General features: G+C 38.9%; 3 protein-coding genes across 3 annotated transcripts; 1 reads left to right on the top strand and 2 right to left on the bottom strand.

The window, feature by feature from the left end:
* The first annotated feature begins 2,035 nt into the window (after positions 1 to 2,035).
* LOC131471396 (CCN family member 3-like) lies at positions 2,036 to 4,849 on the top strand. The gene is made up of 5 exons (XM_058647920.1): positions 2,036 to 2,222; positions 2,445 to 2,673; positions 2,770 to 3,024; positions 3,236 to 3,465; positions 3,614 to 4,849. The coding sequence occupies exons 1-5, from the start codon at positions 2,166 to 2,168 to the stop codon at positions 3,905 to 3,907; spliced, it is 1,065 nt and encodes a 354-aa protein (XP_058503903.1). The 5' UTR covers positions 2,036 to 2,165; the 3' UTR covers positions 3,908 to 4,849.
* Positions 4,850 to 8,524: 3,675 nt separating this feature from the next.
* On the bottom strand, positions 8,525 to 12,043 carry LOC131471530 (E3 ubiquitin-protein ligase TRIM21-like). The gene is made up of 2 exons (XM_058648128.1): positions 11,618 to 12,043; positions 8,525 to 11,094 (listed from the first exon to the last, which is right to left on the bottom strand). The coding sequence occupies exon 2, from the start codon at positions 11,078 to 11,080 to the stop codon at positions 9,176 to 9,178; it is 1,905 nt and encodes a 634-aa protein (XP_058504111.1). The 5' UTR covers positions 11,081 to 11,094; positions 11,618 to 12,043; the 3' UTR covers positions 8,525 to 9,175.
* Positions 12,044 to 13,152: 1,109 nt separating this feature from the next.
* LOC131471526 (E3 ubiquitin-protein ligase TRIM21-like) lies at positions 13,153 to 16,639 on the bottom strand. Its single transcript, XM_058648122.1, has 2 exons — positions 16,547 to 16,639; positions 13,153 to 16,121 (listed from the first exon to the last, which is right to left on the bottom strand). Exon 2 carries the CDS (start codon positions 16,105 to 16,107, stop codon positions 14,290 to 14,292), a length of 1,818 nt encoding a protein of 605 aa, XP_058504105.1. The 5' UTR covers positions 16,108 to 16,121; positions 16,547 to 16,639; the 3' UTR covers positions 13,153 to 14,289.
* Positions 16,640 to 18,758: the final 2,119 nt, after the last annotated feature.

Below are 18,758 nucleotides of genomic sequence, written 5' to 3'. Positions count from 1 at the left end.
AAACCAGGAGCGGTTAGCATTGTTTTAGCTTGTTACTGGTAATTAAAGCTTAATTATTATGTTTTCTTAAAATGAGAATATTTTGCCCAACTGGCCTTGTCAAGATTATATTTCTTTTCAGGCAAAAATAAGACGATTAATTCTTTATGCAGTACAAACAGATGCTCCTTGAATGAATTAATGGAGAGACTGGCGTTTCCGGCCTTTGTTACATTTACGTTTGGAAAAAGCAGTTATTGTTGATTGCTGTGTTCAAACAACAAAGTCAAATCCCACCCAATCCCCCTTTTCCAGCCTGTTGTACAGCGTTGACTGAGCTTAGTCTGGATGACACATCTGCTCACCACATTGTGCAGGTAAAGGAAGAGTCTGTAATATGAACACAGTCCCAACCTTTATGTCAAATTAACCACATGCACTGTATATAAAACACTGCCTGATTCATTTTGTGCTCTACTTTCTGAGGAAAATGGGATCTTTATTATCAGAGGCCACATCTGTGCATGTATTATGTTCTACAGCAAAGGTACACATATAGAAAATCATCTTTGAGCTGACGATCATCAAATAACAGGCACAGAATTTAACTCTAACTTTAACTCTCTAATATGAAAAGATATTGTATTTCACTTTTAAAAATCTATAAAAAGGCTCTGGTTTTCCAAATTAACAAGCTAATTTCCGTTATAATTTTTTTTTCATAATTCTTTCACTTAAATTAAAAACAGAAAAAATACTTTTCTGTTCTGCTTTTCTTCATTAATGATATAATGTTGGCTCTGTATTTCATTAAAAATTGTATTTTTATATTTAAAAGAAAAATGTGGCCCTGTTTAGTTACTGGTTCCTGTGTTTAGCATACATCTGAAGTTTTAATACCCAGAGTGTGTTCTGTGTCCTACAGGAGGCAAAACACAAAAACACAAGTAGTTAGGATTTATGACACTACATGCTTTCATAAGACTGAAGTCAAACTCACTGATCTTTCTTGTTACTACCACTCAGTGATCCAGTCAGCCTCGCTTTGACATCCGCCTTCATGCCTATGCATGGAGGGAACCACAACACATGTCTGACCAGATGTGTCTTTCTATTTTAGGGAGCAGAACCAAATCTACTAGGAACAAGTGTGTTTTCCATTCTGACCTCCCAGGTGGGGTTTGGGAAGAGAGGACACGGGGTCACCACCTAGTTTTAGTGGGAAACACATTAGAGCACAGCAACAATATGGCAATAGTATGGTTATAACTGTGTATTAGGTTGATAATGTCTTTTTTTTATTATTATTATTCACCAAGTTACAGCTTGGAAATAACAATGGGAAGAGGGTTTGGCACTATGGAAGGATGCATTTCAGCCTTATGGTAATTGATTCACACACATTTTCATGTTAAGGTTTGATCCAGGTAATGACCTATAGTCATTGTTATTACCAAGTTATTATCAGGCAATAACGTGGGAATACTGTAATACTATCTTCTTATCACCATGCTTTTACTTTGTTATCACCAATCTGAAAATGGCATTAAACATAAGCTGGTATTACCATAATATTAACATTACCTAACAGCATGGTAATATTATGGTACCATAATATCACCATGCTGTTAGGTAACATAATAGCACTTCAGTAAGAAAAAAAAAAAAAAACCTAATGAACAGATTTACACCAATATACATATATACACCAATATGTTGCACCAGTAACAATTATAATTAATTGTAAAATGCTGAAATAAAATTGTACGATATATTATATTATATTATATTATATATATGTGCACGCAATATACTGCGTGCACATATTAAAAATAAAAAACTGTCAGAATATAAGGAATTGTAAAGTCTTAAAACTCTGTGTTTGTTGTACCCTCTTTGAGAGGATCTCACAATAAAATGTGACTCCCGTCTTCCTCCAACACTCTGAGCAATCTGTCCAGCATTCCTTCTTGTTTTGTCGTCATGGTGCCAGCGGAGCAGCCCCACTATATAAGGTCGTCCTCTCTGCAGACCAGAGCCAGAATGACAAAGAGAGTACAACCTTCTGCAACAAAACCATCAGAGAGGAGGAAGCTTTCCATCCTGAACCCAACGGCTCAGTTCAGATCCCTTAAAGACGACTCGGCACTTTGACTGCAGATATTTTTGATTCTGCTCTTCTTAATATGAATATGTCCAAACCTTCACAGACTGTTCTGTTTTTCTTCATTTTAACAGCACAGGTAAGCATTCAATCCTATGATAAACTTTTAATTTACACCAATGGTTTGTATTCTAACACTAGACTTCATTAACATCATCATTTGATACAATATCCTAATTGTATTTATTTAAAGTGAAATTGGATGTAACATCTAATCTCAATTATCAATAATCAGTCATATTAATAGGATTCAAGAAGATGTACATTAGCAAATCAAAATTGATCTCCTTTCCCCTCCCAGGTGTTTACAGTAGTCTGGTCCCAGGCATGTCCACGGAGATGCCAGTGTCCCAAGGAGCCCCCGATGTGTCTCCCTGGAGTTCCCCTGATCCTGGACGACTGTGCCTGCTGCCTTGTGTGTGCTCGTCAGAAAGGACAGATCTGCTCTGAAATGAACCCCTGCGACACTCGTAAAGGGCTGCAGTGTGACTACACAGCCGACGTCCACAAGAGGACTGGTATCTGTGCAGGTGAGCCGGCCTCTCTTGTTGCTGCCATTCACGGATATATTTACACGATGTCTTGTCCATGTCCTTTATTGATTTTGTTACATTTCTTTCCTACAGCTCATGAAGGAGATGTGTGCGTTTTGGGCAGCTCTGTCTACAAGCATGGTCAGACCTTCTTCCCCAGCTGCAAGTACCAGTGTGTGTGTCGGGGCGGACAGATTGCCTGCGTGCCACGCTGCAACGTGGATGTGATGCTGCCTGGCCCTGATTGTCCCATGCCACGGAAGATCCAGGTGCCTGGAGAGTGCTGCGAGAAATGGGTGTGTGAGCCCCAAGCAGAGGCCAGTGCTCTGGGTGGCCTCGCCATGGCGGGTGAGTAGACTGAAAGTAGGGTGAGATGGGATGCACCACATGAGCAGAACTGACACATACACATATAGAATCACCTTGTTCTCTTTGATGTTGATGTCACTCCACTGTGAAACAAAGTTTCTCTGACCTTGCCCGGGTGAAGGGCCAAGACCCCATTTTTTTCCCCCACTCCAACCTATATTCCTCCATCTTTCTGTGTGCGTTTCTTTAGCCTTTCGTCGGGAGGAGACCGTGAGCTTTGACAACTGGGACTCCAGCCTGAATTGCCTTGAGCAGACCACAGAGTGGGGTGCTTGCTCCCAAACCTGTGGCATGGGGGTGTCCACCAGAGTGACCAATAAGAACCGTCGCTGTGAGATGGTGAAGCAGAGCAGACTGTGCATGATCAGACCCTGTGATGACCTGCAGAGTCATACTCAGCCGACACAGCTTTCAACAAAGGTACTTTTTGGGTGAAGTAATAATGATGTAATAATGACATCTCCTGAAGTCTCCTTTCTTCAAGAAAATAACACTTAATGTCATTGTTCTCCTGAGAGATCTGGCACATGCAGTACATAGTCAATAAGCGACTGTTTTCTCCCTGCAGAGAGGCAGTAAGTGTCAGAGGATGGTAAGGAGTGACCACGCTGTCCACCTCTCCTATAAGAACTGCACCAGTGTCCAGGCGTACAAACCTCGCTACTGTGGCTCCTGCACAGACGGCCGCTGCTGTACACCTCACAGAACTAAGACCGCCATGGTGGAGTTCCAGTGTGCCATGGGTAAAAGTGTCAGGAGGCCAGTCATGGTGATCCTGACCTGTGCTTGCCACAGAAACTGTCCTCGAGACAACGCTGTGTGGCAGCCATCAGAGCTGGGATACAGTGGCATGAGGTTATAGCTAAACGACTTGCAATAGTTAATCCACATTGCAGCCAATAACTGTGTCTTTAAATCCAAGGATGCCTTCAAACCGGTTGGAAGACAGTAACAGATAAAAATAAACTCTCCATGTCTGGAGATTAGTCAACTACCAGTCCTTCGCCACGGACCTCAGCCATTTGTCTGTGCTCTCAGATACATGGATGTCGTATAGCCTGGCGGTGTGGACTCACCTTTATGTCAATGTCTTGCAGACATACAACTAAGTCGTGGCCACTCCAGCAGAAATGTGCATTTTTGTAGATGTCATATGAAACCATTGTGTATTTTGCTGAGTCACATTTATGAGGGGGAAAGCTTTGACTGCAGCCAACTCCAGTAACATTTGACACTTGGGTCTAGAAAGAAAAGCCGTTTTTTACAATATAATATGTTTGCAATAATAAAAGAGAAACAACACCAGGAAAACAGAAAGAAATAGAGGAATCAGACCATGAGCTGTTACTTTCTGCTAGAACTGCCATGGGAATTTTCCAGTGATGGAGCACATTTTTGAAATAACAGGACTTTGACCTGGTCCCATACAAGGACTCAACCTAAAAACGAGGGGTCACAGTGATGACTTAGTGTTATTTCTAACATCTGCCTAAAATCCTGCATTTGTCACAAAATGCATAAATTGTATGTTCCCAGCAATGAAAGCAGATGCATGTTGTTGTTTAGTCTAGAATGGTTGCATTTGTTTAAGCTAGTGCACATAAACTGAAGCTATTTTTTTATAATGACAAAAGTTTTGTAAATACTTGCTGTATAGCTTGTCTGACTGAGTGTGTATCAAATACACAGTGTAAACATGAATTGTATATAATTAGTGTGATTTGTACTTCACACTGTTTGTGTCTGTGTCTGACAGAACCGTAGTGCAAAACGCCACATGAATAAATGTGAATTTTTTTTTGTATCCAGATTTGGATTTCTTTGTTAACTTTGAAGTAATGTATGCAACTCGTGTTTTAAAAAGATACTGCAATTCAAAATGAGCGGGGTGCCCCTGCCCCTCTTCCCCAGTGACTAGAGGTTACCAGATAGTTTGAGGATCCAATCCCACACACACACTCAAAACCCTAATCATAGTTTGCAGGCTGTAAATACAATTTGAAATTGTGAATATAATGACCGTACAATTTCCTAAAGTCTTTAATAACATATCATGATCACTTACCGCTGAGTTTCCCTCCGCTAGCGGTCATACTTGACGTATGACGTAAAGTAGTATGTTACCTGTGCCATTCACCCTGGAGTAAGTTGATCATCAAAATAATCGTGGACACATTAATTATGTAAAATAAATTAAGGAGGAATTGTTCGAGAATTTTAAAGCTCCAAAGCTCCAAAGCACCCCCACCCCCCAGTTTTCAAGTATGTGTTATGTAGGTCAGTCAAATGCATGTCACATATCACCTTATCCTAAGCCTGCTACTTCGGTGGTCAGAGACTCATCATCTCCTGTTAAGCTGATTTGAGGTCTGTGTTGGATCTAAAATAAATAAATAAAATGATTTGTAGTGAATTACCCTCTTACCACAAGACTTATCCTTGTACTGCACATGAAATCCCTCTCTCTAGAAATGAACGCACACATTATTCAGATGAAGTCGACTTCCTTCTGTGGAATCCCTTTTAACAGAACAGGATGTTCGTGCTTTCAAATGGGAGCGAGGAGCTTCCACTCCCCTTTGGGCCGCACTGACTGTGTGTGGTGACCTCTGACCTCTGTCAGTGAACCCCACTTGAAAGGTTACAATGGAAAACCCAGTTATTCCCAGAGGAATTGCTCCTGCCTCTTAAAATAGCTCTTCAGTGGAAAGTTCAGCCCATCCGTACCTTGAGTGTGTGGGGGGGCTAACATTATGGTTGACACGTCATGGTTTTCTGCTGAGCACAGGTGCGTGGTAAAGTTACACATCGAAAAACAGAAGGAAGACAGATGCTAGTGGCATAGATTCAGGCAATGGTAGTCGCCCATACTGAATCAGACTGAAATATCTGAACAATGGATCAATAATTGCAATGAAAGTATTAAAGTAAAAAGTGTCTGCTACACATCAGCATGTTAATGTCGTCACACTGTTTGCCTCTCTGCATGCTACACTAAAGTATAGCCTCACTAAGCAGCTGTGACTATAGACCACTCTCTTTCACCCGGACACCAAAGACAACCTAAAGGTCCATTGTGTCAAATTTAGGACAAATTATTGTCTGAAGTAGAATACACTACCCCTAAGTTTGCTTAAGTATGTAATAAGTGTATAGTTGCTTTAAAATAAAATGTGTTTGGTATTTGTAGCTAAGTTGAATAAGCCTTTTATACTGTATATACTTAAGACAGGGGACTTACCTTATGGAGGCTGCTGTCTTGCACCAACAGCAAACCAGCCAGAGTGTGCATTTCAAGCCAAAGCTTACTGCACAAACAAAGAAGAATGGCAGCGCCCACATAAACCTGGTGCACAAACAAACTATGAGTGAGAGTGTAAGGATGGAGAGAGCTGTGAAAGAGTGTTTTCATCCTTTCTGGTATGTGAAGGCCACTGTATAGTTTAACCACGCTTGGTAAAAGTGAGGGGGTGAGCTGAGGAGACTTCCGTTTGTTGCAATATGCAGTCTCACCAGTAGATGTCACCCCAGTGCATCAATGCGTTTGCTCCCTCCACCATCTCCCTGATTTCGAAGGTCACATAATCATTTAGCCACTTTATGAAACTAACCTTGTGTTGTGAGTTATTTTGTACGCAGCTGGTTTAAAGGCTCAGACTGCCTGGACTGACTGTGTGAATGGATCTGAACTGCTAAGCAGCCACAAAGGTGCAGTTCAAAATCGACGACTGACATGTTCATCCCTGTCTGCATTACTGGGTTAGAGATTCAGACAGAACACTGTACAGATTAAACCGGGTTGTTTTCCTAACATGTTTAAAAATTCACAGCTCATCTGCTGAATTACTGTGGAGCAACATACACCTCATACTGTATTTAGGCATGGACGGGGATGACAGATATGTACAGCTGCAGATACTGGTCTGTAAGCATGATTTTCACACAAACAAGTTTGTGTGTAAACTTCACAGGGACGCGAGACACAAGATGTAATAATAATATGTTCAAATAATCTCATGGCTGGCTCAAGATATGAATCACCAAGATTTTAGGGACATGATTATGAGTAAATATAACTGTATTAATACTAATAACAGTTTGATTGTTCAACCTCAGTTTGTTTTTGTTTTTGTTTTGTTTTTTAAAACAAAGGATTTGATTTGCAATCTCTGTCAGTTTAAACTGGACTAAGACTAAGGTAAATTACAAACTATGACTTTGAGGGTAATAATGTGCATGATTATTCATATTTAAAAAGAAAAATAGGTATTAAGATATAAAAATGGTGGCATTATAGTTCAAATGAAAAAATGACTAAACAAACACGTTCTCACCTCTATCTGAATTCACTGTGCAGCGAGGCCAACTGTGTTAAATGTGAGTATACTCCTCCCTCTAGTGGTGTATTTTTGCACACGCAGAAGAATTTTCCAGGCTCTGCAGAGGTTCAGCCAGATGTTTCCCAAAAGGAGGTCAAACTAGTTTTAGAGAATGAGAATTAGGTTTCCTTTCTCTGTAAACGTTGTAGTAGTTCTCTCCTTTTCTCTTTAACATTCCATCCATCTACACTTTCATACATTTACCTCTTAACACTTAATATGTGACAGAATGACATAAGCAATATAAGGCTAATCAATTATCCTTAATGAATATGTGCTGCTTTCAGTTTAGTCAGTGTTGTTTGTAAACGGCACAGGACTCAGCATCTGTGCCTCTAAGTCAAAAAATGAAAATTAAATCAATTTCTGAACCAAGTTAGTTGGAGTGATATTATGCTAAATCTTCATCTGAATTATATTTTCACGTACAGTATTTGTCACTGAAATGTAATGAATCACTTTATGAGTTTTCTCTTTTTAGCATAAAAGCTGATTCTTTTCTGTATATAAATGAGAAATGGAAATACACCAGGCCTAAATTCTGTTTTTGATGTATAATGTTGACCTTTTATAGGTAATACATTTAAAATTAAACAAAAATCTGATCAATAATACTAATTATATACAATTCATGTTGCCTGACGTGGAATGTAAGTGTGAAGTTATTGTGGCTGTATTCCAAATGTTGTAATGATGTCACTATGTTTTGTATTGGCATCTCATTCAACAGTACGTTCTGTTCTCTTCTTCTTGTCTTTATGCAAAACAGAGTTTTAATCAATGCCTGTGTGAGGGCGTTTGACATTGTTTGATTGTCTGCGTGATACGTGGCTGAATAGTTGGCGGATTATACAAAATTATGTCTAATTATACTGTCATCTCAGCGGTTACTATGTGTGACTGAATCCACCCAGCTCTCAAACTAACACACAACAAAACATTGAGGACATGCCATTCCTGTGATGTGTCTCACTGGCTTAGTTTGCTAACTGTTTCATTTTTCTCAAACATCACATTTCAAGAAAATTCCATATGTGACCTCTGTTAAAGGAATATACAGCATATACAGGGTTATTTATGTATTTATTTATTTATTTTTTAGGCCTGTCCTGTGGTCGTAATCACCATACAATTATTTAAACAGTGTAGGCAGAAACTGAAGAAAGACAAAGATCCAGATCCAGGTTAGACTTCACCCAAACAACTATTAAAATCCTAAATTAAAAGAAACTGACATTTTTATGTGGAGAATGAGAGATGTCAAGTCCAACTGACAATGGGCAGAAACATGAATGAACATGAATCTATGGGTTTTAGGAAGGTAGTGAAGAAGGTGAGTGTCTTCAGGGCGTAATCTGAATATTCAGAGTGGTTCATTCATTTCAGCAATGACACCAATCGTCATGTTTAATCATAGAATAAATGTTTATGTAAATTGTGCACTGGATACAGTTAATTCAACACCAAGTGAGCAAGCAAGTATAGTCAAATGAACAACCTCTATGACCTCTATTGTGATTTACTAGTGTGATTGAATTACTACATATGGTATATCATGATAAAGTGACTAAGCATGTACATTCACCAATGATTAATACAAGAAAAACATGTTATGTTATGGGTGAAAAATAAACAGGGTACATTATATCCAATAAAAACAAAACAACAAAAAAGAACTGATTTCACTGTCGACGTGTTGCACTGCTTGGCTTTCACAAATATCCACGATTCTTTGTAGAAATCAATATATTTCAGCCCTTGTTAAAGATGATGTGATATGTAATCAGGGAAATCCAAGCCAGAAAAATAACAACAAAACTCCAGTCGAAAAACACTGATGTTTTGTCTTCCTTCTTGTCTGACGTTTTGTCTTCCTCTTTGTTTTCCTTCTTGTCTGACTTTTTGTCTTCCTCTTTGTTTTCCTTCTTGTTTGACTTCTTGTCTTCCTTTTTGTCTGGTGAGAGGACCAGTGGACCACCATTTACACCATCCTCGGGGAGGCCGGGGCTAAAGAATGGGTAGATTTTACCACTGAATAGGCAGTCAGTGAAAGAGTAGAGCAGAGTTACAGTGTCCACATCATAGAAGGACACCAGTCTCTGCTCATAATCTACAAACACGCCGACCCTGTTTGGTTTCTCTGACATGTTCAGGTTGACATGGACATTATTTAAAGCTGTGAATTTGGTGTTGTTCCTCAGCCTTATGACCCACACTCCAGTCCTGGGGTTTGGTATGATTGTCTTCATCCCACGCAGTGACTCTCTGACTATGCCTAAATCCCAGCCGGTCTTCCTTGCAGTCTGAACCTCGTAATAAAATCTCCCTCTTGAAAATCCCCTTTTTCCCAAGACGTAGGCATGCCTGTTGAATTTTTGGGGGCTTCCATTTACCCACACAATATGGGGAGTTTGCACTGCTTTGAAATCCTCTGAAAATACGAGTAAATCATTTGCACTGCATGGGTCGAATGTCATATCTACTGTGTACTGCTGCCGGATTATGTCCAGCTTGATGCCTTCAGGCAGGTTCTCCAGATCTGTGTGTACCATTTTCTTATCCTCACTAGTTTCTTCAGCAAGGAATTCATCATAGCAAGCTCTAAAGTCTTGACCAGCTCGCTGCACCTCTTTGGCGAGAGTCACCTGCAGCTGTACTATTGCTCTCTTCAGATCCTGCACACAGTGCTGTCCACTGATACTGACTTCAGACCAGTCCTTGGTGAGTGGAAACGTAGATGTGATGGACAGGAAGCGCTTGATGAGCTGGAGATGGTCTTCAGTCTTTGAGATCTTCTGCAGTTTGGTGAGGCTCCTCTGGAGCTCCATGATTTCCCTCTGAAGCTCTACAACAAGAACATCAGCCTGTTTTTCTGCAGCTCTCTGCCTCTCCTCAAAAGCGTTCACCAGCCCAGAGAGATTTTGTTGCATAGAGACTATCAAAGATGTGAAGACCTGAACACTATTTCCATTTGCCTCATTGTTTTGTTCCCTCTTTTTGGCCAGCCCTTCTGTTATCTCCAGAATCTTCTTTTGTCGCTCTTGAATCATCCCATTTACTTCCATCTTTTTCTGCTCCAGCTCACCCTGCTTCTCCTCATACTCCTCCTCCAGAGGGATTGTATCATGACCTCTATGTTCTGTGCACAGAGCACAAACACGACTCCGGTCATTTCTGCAGAAAAGCTCGAGCATCTTGTTGTGTTTCTTGCATACATTGGCCTCCAGGTTCTGCACAGGATCGGTCAGTTTGTGTTTCTTCAATGCAGCAACTCTCTGATGTGGCTCTAAGTGTGTTTGACAATAAGATGCCAAACACACCAAACAGGTTTTGAAGGCTTTGAATTTGTTGCCAGTGCAACAATCACATGGCACCTGTCCCGGTTTGACGAGGACATCATTTTTATTGCTGACACCGTGCTTCTTGAAATTGTTCACAACCTCCCTGAAACCAGTGTTGACACAGAGTTTGAGCCCTTTTTTGAACTTCTCGCTGCACAGTGGACACTGACATTGGGCTTTGTTCTCCCAGTGTCTTGTTATACAGGCCTTGCAGAAATTGTGTCCACATGGGATAGAAACAGGCTCGGTGAAGACATCCAGACAGATGGAACACGCGAATTGATCTTCAGACAGGAAATCACTGGATGAAGCCATTTCAGCTTTTAAATCTGTGAAAAATAATATATTTATTGTTTTTATTCCCACAGAAAAAAAGTACCAATATGAACCATTTTACACACAAGTCGTGGCTCACCAAAACAAAACTTACAGTATTTACACTAGGAGTGGGGAAAAAGAATTTGAAAAATCATGTCAGATCATATTAAAACTTTCTCCACTAGCCTGATGAACAAAAACAACAGTTACCAATTTACCTGAAAAACTAATGGAAGTTGTGTTTATCTATGTTGTTTGCTATTTTGGAAAGACATTTTTCAGTTTCATTAGAAGCGTATAAATTGAAAGGCTTCACATTTTGAATATGTGTAATGTCTATTAATACATTATTATTAGGCAAATATAAATGCCTAAAAATGACTAAGACATATTAACACCTAAAGCAAAAACAAAATAAAAAAAATCACTTGTAAGATGATATAAGAGATCATCAACAGCAACATATTTAACAGCAACTAGTCATTCCTCACATGTAATACACATAGTTGTAAATATTCTGGAGTTAAACTTTACCTTCTTGGTTGTAGAAGCTCTGAACTGTTTGCTGTGTGTTTCTTTTCCACGAAGTAAACTGTGTTTATAAGTTTCATTTTGCTGTAAATGGTGTAGTGATGCTCCGCCTTTGCAGGCACATACTCCTCCCCTCTTACGATCCCATATGACCTTAAAGGAATATTGTCTGTAATTTTAACAGCTGCTCCCATTTTTGTTGGTCTATTATTCCTTTTTAATATCACCTATATTCACATTACACATCTATTTATTTTGTAGTATTATCATTATTATTTATGTAGTATTGTATTATTGTACTTTGTGTATTGAACTCATGTGCAAATAATCTATGAACGGTCAAAATGACCTCTGTGGTCTTTCTAGTAGGTACATCATTTCTTGTAATTAGACTGTTAAAACTGGGTCATCTGTGTAGTAGAAATGTGAAATCATTGTTGATGTCTTCTTGACCAACAACTCCCAGAATGCATTGTGCTCGCTCCCCTGCAAGGCCACTCCTAAAATGTTCTAATAATGTATTAGCAACTATAAAATATATGCCTTTAAGTTGTTAAACTAAAACCAATTGTACATCTAGAAAGAAGACAAGGGATGCAGATGAGAAGGTGAGCTTTCCTAAATGAATAAACTGACTTATGGGCAAGATGGGTGGATGATGAATACACAGAAACACATAGGAACATAAAGTAAATCAGACTGCAAGCTGGAGGAAATGGCAGGTTTAGAAAGAACTGGTGTAGCCAATGGGCAGAGAAATGAGGAAAAGGAAGATGAGGAAAAACAATAACTGTGGACACCTGGTGGACAGAATTTGATGCAGGTGTAAAAGAAAAACATGTTTAGGAGGGATGAAAAGGAGCTGAAGATATGGCCAAGGCCCCAAGGGAGACTGATTGAGACATCAATTCTACCCGACTAAAACAACACTGACTAAAGCTCTAAGAAAGACTTGTTGAGCGATTCAAACATTAAAGGGTCTCTCCCAGTTAACAAGTACTCAATGATTTATAATTTCTGCTCTCTCAGAGGGTTCATTTCAAAGGATTCATGTTTCAGTGTTCACCCAGATGAAATGAATCATTACCCACATACTCTTTGAATTGAGCGCATGCACATAAAGGTGTGATGTCACACTGCACCCCGAAATACCAACATCCATCCCACTGGGATTAATCTCATTGAACAAGGTTCAAGAGATTTAATCTGTACACAGAGATACAGCACAAGAGATTAGGAAACCTTTGGTGCAGCTTTTTAGAGTCAGTGGTAAAACATGGTAAATAATAAAGCTGTCAAACATGTACACACAATAAAGCAATATAAATACTGATGATTATGTGTATGTGAGTGACTGGCCTCATGTCAATAGATGAACTAACTAAAAATACACTATACTATATTTAAAAAAAAAAATCATATTAAATTAGCCAAGCAAATTTTGAACTGTGACATATTTCCAAATTTTACAAATTCAATCAATTTTTAAACATGTTGAGTACTTTTTACTCAGGTGAGTTTATATAGTTGGTGAAAATGGGAGAAAAAAAAAACATCAGATAGGTTGTATTGGGAAAAAAACGATATAAGACACATTATATTGCACATTCTTATAGCCTCTGTATATACTGTACGTTTTTACATAGTGATAGGAAAAAAGCAGCTGCTCTGTGTTCTTAGGGTAAGTCAGTTAATATTGACCTTGGTTTAAACCAGAGCTGGTTACATTCCTGTTTGGCCAGGCAGCCTTCCCCACGTAAATCAAGAAGAAGAAAAATTTGACTGAAAATTAAATCCATCTTTGAACCAAGTTAGCTCAAGTGATATTATGCTAAATCTTCATCAGAATAATATTTTCATGTATTTGTCACTGAAATGTAATGAATCACTTTATGAGTTTTCTCTTCTCAGCATAAAAACTGATGATTATTTTCTGCATATAAATGAGAAATGAAAATACACCAGGCCTAAATTCTGTTTTTGATGTATAATGTTGACCTTTCATAGGTAATACATTTAAAATATAACACAAATCTGATCAATAATATAATCAGGTTACTTTTATTTACGTCTTGCCTGACATGGAATATGAGGGTGAAGTTATTGTGGCTGTATTCCAAATGTCGTATTGATGTCACTATGTTTTGTATTGGCATCTCATTCAATAGTACGTTCTGTTCTCTTCTTCTTGTCTTTATGCAAAACAGAGTTTTAATCAATGCCTGTGTGAGGGCGTGTTTGACATTGTTTGATTGTGTTTAGTTGACTGTCTGTGTGATACGTGGCTGGATAGAGTGGTTAATTAAATTACAGAAATGACACCAATGGTCAAGTTCAAGCATAGAATAAATGTTTATGTAAATTGTACATTGGATGCAGTTAATTCAACAACAAGTGAAAAAACAAGTATACCAAGTCAAATGAACAACCTATGGAAGCCCATTTCCACCAGAAAAAAAAAAGGGTCAAATTTAGCCTTGATAATAAAAATATCCTCACAGTGAGTCATAATTAGGAGATAAAAAGTTGAAATTATGAGATGAAAAGTCATGAATATGAGATAAAAAGCCATAATTAGGAGATAAAAAAGTCGAAATTATGACGTGACATTAGTTTTCACAAATATCCACGAGCTGAGCTCATCATTACAAGATTTTTGTAGAAATCAACCTGTTTCAGCCCTTGTTGAAGATGATTTGATATGTAAAGGAAATCAAAACCAGAGCAATAACAGCAAAACTCCAGCCTAGAAACTCTGATGTTTTGTTTACTTTTTTGTCTGACTCGTTGTCTGGTGAGAGGACCAGTGGACCACCATTTACACCATCCTCGGGGAGGCCGGGGCTAAAGAATGGGTAGATTTTACCACTGAATAGGCAGTCAGTGAAAGAGTAGAGCAGAGTTACAGTGTCCACATCATAGAAGGACACCAGTCTCTGCTCATAATCTACAAACACTCCGACCCTGTTTGGTTTCTCTGACATGTTCAGGTTGACATGGACATTATTTAAAGCTGTGAATTTGGTGTTGTTCCTCAGCCTTATGACCCACACTCCAGTCCTGGGGTTTGGTATGATTGTCTTCATCCCACGCAGTGACTCTTTGACTATGCCTAAATCCCAGCCGGTCTTACTTGCAGTCTGAACCTCGTAATAAAATCTCCCTCTTGAAAATCCCCTTTTTCCCAAGACGTAGGCATGCCTGTTGAATTTTTGGGGGCTTCCATTTACCCACACAATATGGGGAGTTTGCACTGCTTTGAAATCCTCTGAAAATACGAGGAAATCATTTGCACTGCATGGGTCGAATGTCATATCTACTGTGTACTGCCGCCGGATTATGTCCAGCTTGATGCCTTCAGGCAGGTTCTCCAGATCTGTGTGTACCATTTTCTTATCCTCACCAGTTTCTTCAGCAAGGAATTCATCATAGCAAGCTCTAAAGTCTTGACCAGCTCGCTGCATCTCTTTGGTGAGAGTCACCTGCAGCTGTACCATTGCTCTCTTCAGATCCTGCACACAGTGCTGTCCACTGATACTGATGTCAGACCAGTCCTTGGTGAGTGGAAACGTAGATGTGATGGACAGGAAGCGCTTGATGAGCTGGAGATGGTCTTCAGTCTTTGAGATCTTCTGCAGTTTGGTGAGGCTCCTCTGGAGCTCCATGATTTCCCTCTGAAGCTCTACAACAAGCACATCAGCCTGTTTTTCTGCAGTTTTCTGCCTCTCCTCAAAAGCGTTCACCAGCCCAGAGAGACTTCGTTGCATAGAGACTATCAAAGATGTGAAGACCTGAACACTATTTCCCTTTGCCTCATTGTTTTGTTCCCTCTTTTTGGCCAGCCCTTCTGTTATCTCCAGAATCTTCTTTTGTCGCTCTTGAATCATCCCCTTTACTTCCATCTTTTTCTGCTCCAGCTCACCCTGCTTCTCCTCATACTCCTCCTCCAGAGGGACTGTATCATGACCTCTATGTTCTGTGCACAGAGCACAAACACGACTCTGGTCATTTCTGCAGAAGAGCTCGAGCATCTTGTTGTGTTTCTTGCATACATTGACCTCCAGGTTCTGCACAGGATCGGTCAGTTTGTGTTTCTTCAATGCAGCAACTCTCTTATGTGGCTCTAAGTGTGTTTGACAATAAGATGCCAAACACACCAAACAGGTTTTGAAGGCTTTGAATTTATTGCCAGTGCAACAGTCACATGGCACCTGTCCCGGTTTGACGAGGACATCATTTTTTTTGCTGACACCGTGCTTCTTGAAATTGTTCACAACCTCCCTGAAACCAGTGTTGACACAGAGTTTGAGCCCTTTGTTGAACTTCTCGTTGCACAGTGGACACTGACATTGGGCTTTGTCCTCCCAGTGTCTTGTTATACAGGCCTTGCAGAAATTGTGTCCACATGGGATAGAAACAGGCTCGGCGAAGACATCCAGACAGATGGAACACGTGAACTGCTCTTCAGACAGGAAATCACTGGATGAAGCCATTTCAGCTTTTAAATCTGTGAAAAATAATATATTTATTGTTTTTGTTCCCACAGAAAAAAAGTACGAATATGAACCATTTTACACACAAGTCGTGGCTCACCAAAACAACACTTATAGTATTTACACTAGGAGTGGGGAAAAAGAATTTGAAAAATCATGTCAGATCATATTAAAACTTTCTCCACTAGCCTGATGAACAAAAACAACAGTTACCAATTTGCCTTTTTCAGTTTCATTAGAAGCGTATTAATTGAAAGGCTTCGCATTTTGAATATGTGAAATGTCGTAAAGACATATTAACACCTTAAGCAAAAACAAAACAAAAAAAATCCCTTGTAAGATGATATAAGAGATCATCAACAGCAACATATTTAACAGCAACTAGACATTCCTCACATGTAATACACATAGTTGTAAATATTCTGGAGTTAAACTTTACCTTTTTGGTTATAGAAGCTCTGAACTGTTTGCTGTCTGTTTCTTTTCCAGGAAGTAAAACTGTGTTTATAAGTTTCAATTTGCTGTAAATGGTGTAGTGATGCTCCGCCTTTGCAGGCACATACTCCTCCCCTCTTATGATCCCACATGACATTAAAGGAATATTGTCTGTAATTTTAACAGCTGCTCCCGTTTTTGTTGGTCTATTAATACATTTTCTCACTGTTTCCTCATGTTAACTATCACCTATATTCACATTACACATCTATTTATTTTGTAGTATTATTATTATTATTTATGTAGTATTGTATTATTGTACTTTGTGTATTGAACTCATGTGTAAATAATCTATGAACGGTCAAAATGACCTCTGTGGTCTTTCTAGTAGGTACATCATTTCTTGTAGTTAGACAGTTATAACTGGGTCATCTGTGTAGTAGAAATGTGAAATCATTGTTGATGTCTTCTTGACCAACAACTCCCAGAATGCATTGTGCTCTCTCCCCTGCAAGGCCACTCCTAAAATGTTCTAATACTGTATTAGCAACTATAAAATATATGCCTTTAAGTTGTTAAACTAAAACCAATTGTACATCTAGAAAGAAGACAAGGTATGCAGATGAGAAGGTGAGCTTTCCTAAATGAATAAACTGACTTATGGGCAAGATGGGTGGATGATAAATACACAGAAACACAAAGGAACATAAAGTAAATCCGACTGCAAGCTGGAGGAAATGGAAGCTTTAGAAAGAACTGGTGTAGCTAATGGGCAGAGAAATGAGGAAAAGGAAGATGAGGAAAAACAATAACTGTGGACACCTGGTGGACAGAATGTGATTAGCAGGTGTAAAAGAAAAACATGTTTAGCAGGGATGAAAAGGAGCGGAAGATATGGCCAAGTCCCCAAGGGAGACTGATTGAGACATCAATTCTACCCGACTAAAACAACACTGACTAAAGCTCTAAGAAATACTTGTTGAGTGATTCAAAAATTAAAGGGTCTCTCCCAGATAACAAGTACTCAATGATTTATAATTTCTGCTCTCTCAGAGGGTTCATTTCAAAGGATTCATGTTTCAGTGTTCACCCAGATGAAATAAATCATTACCCACATACTGTTTGAATTGAGCGCATGCACATAAGTGTGTGATGTCACACGGCACCCCGAAATACCAACATCCATCCCACTGGGATTTAGTATGTCGTCCAAAATATCAGAAAAATGTCATAGGTTAGTATGTCGTCCAAAATGTGACAAAAAAGTAATAAGTTAGTATGTCTTCCAAAATGTGACAAAAATGTCATAATATAGTATGTCGTCCAAATTGTGACAAAATTGTCATACTATAGTATGTCGTCCGATATGTGACGAAAAATGTCATACAATGGTATGTCGTGCAAAATGTGACAAAATTGTCTTACTATAGTATGTCGTCCAAAATGCGACATAATTGTCATAGTATAGTATGTCGTCCAAAATGTGACGAAAAAGTCATACTATAGTATGTCGTCCAAAGTGTCGTCCAAAATGTGACAAAAATGTCATAGTTTAGTATGTCGTCCAAATTGTGACAAAATTGTCATACTATAGTATGTCGTCCAAAATGTGCCGAAAATGTCATTGTATAGTATGTCGTCCGATATGTGACGAAAATGTCATAGTATAGTATGTCGTCCAAAATGTGACGAAAATGTCATAGTATAGTATGTCATCCAAAATGTGACAAAAATGTCATAGTATAGTATGTCGTCCAAAATGTGACGAAAATGTCATAGTATAGTATGTCGTCCGATATGTGACGAAAATGTCATAGTATAGTATGTCGTCCAAAATGTGACAAAAATGTCATAGTATAGTATGTCATCCAAAATGTGACAAAAATGTCATACTATAGTATGTCGTCCAAAATGTGACAAAAATGTCATACTATAGTATGTCGTTCAAATGTGAAAAAAAGTCACACTATAGTATGTCATCCAAAATGTGACGAAAATGTCATAGTATAGTATGTCGTCGAAAACGTGACAAAAATTGTCATAGGTTAGTATGTCGTCCAAAACGTGACAAAAATTGTCATAGGTTAGTATGTCGTCCAAAATGTGACAAAAAAGTCATAGTATAGTATGTCGTCCAAAATGTGACAAAAAAGTCATAGGTTAGTATGTCGTCCAAAATGTGACAAAAAAGTCATAGTATAGTATGTCGTCCAAAA

Source organism: Solea solea, chromosome 13 (assembly GCF_958295425.1).
Source record: "Solea solea chromosome 13, fSolSol10.1, whole genome shotgun sequence".
In the NCBI taxonomy this organism is placed as follows: domain Eukaryota; kingdom Metazoa; phylum Chordata; class Actinopteri; order Pleuronectiformes; family Soleidae; genus Solea; species Solea solea.
Note: the sequence above shows the minus strand (reverse complement) of the source record. Positions and strands in the feature narration are given on the sequence as shown.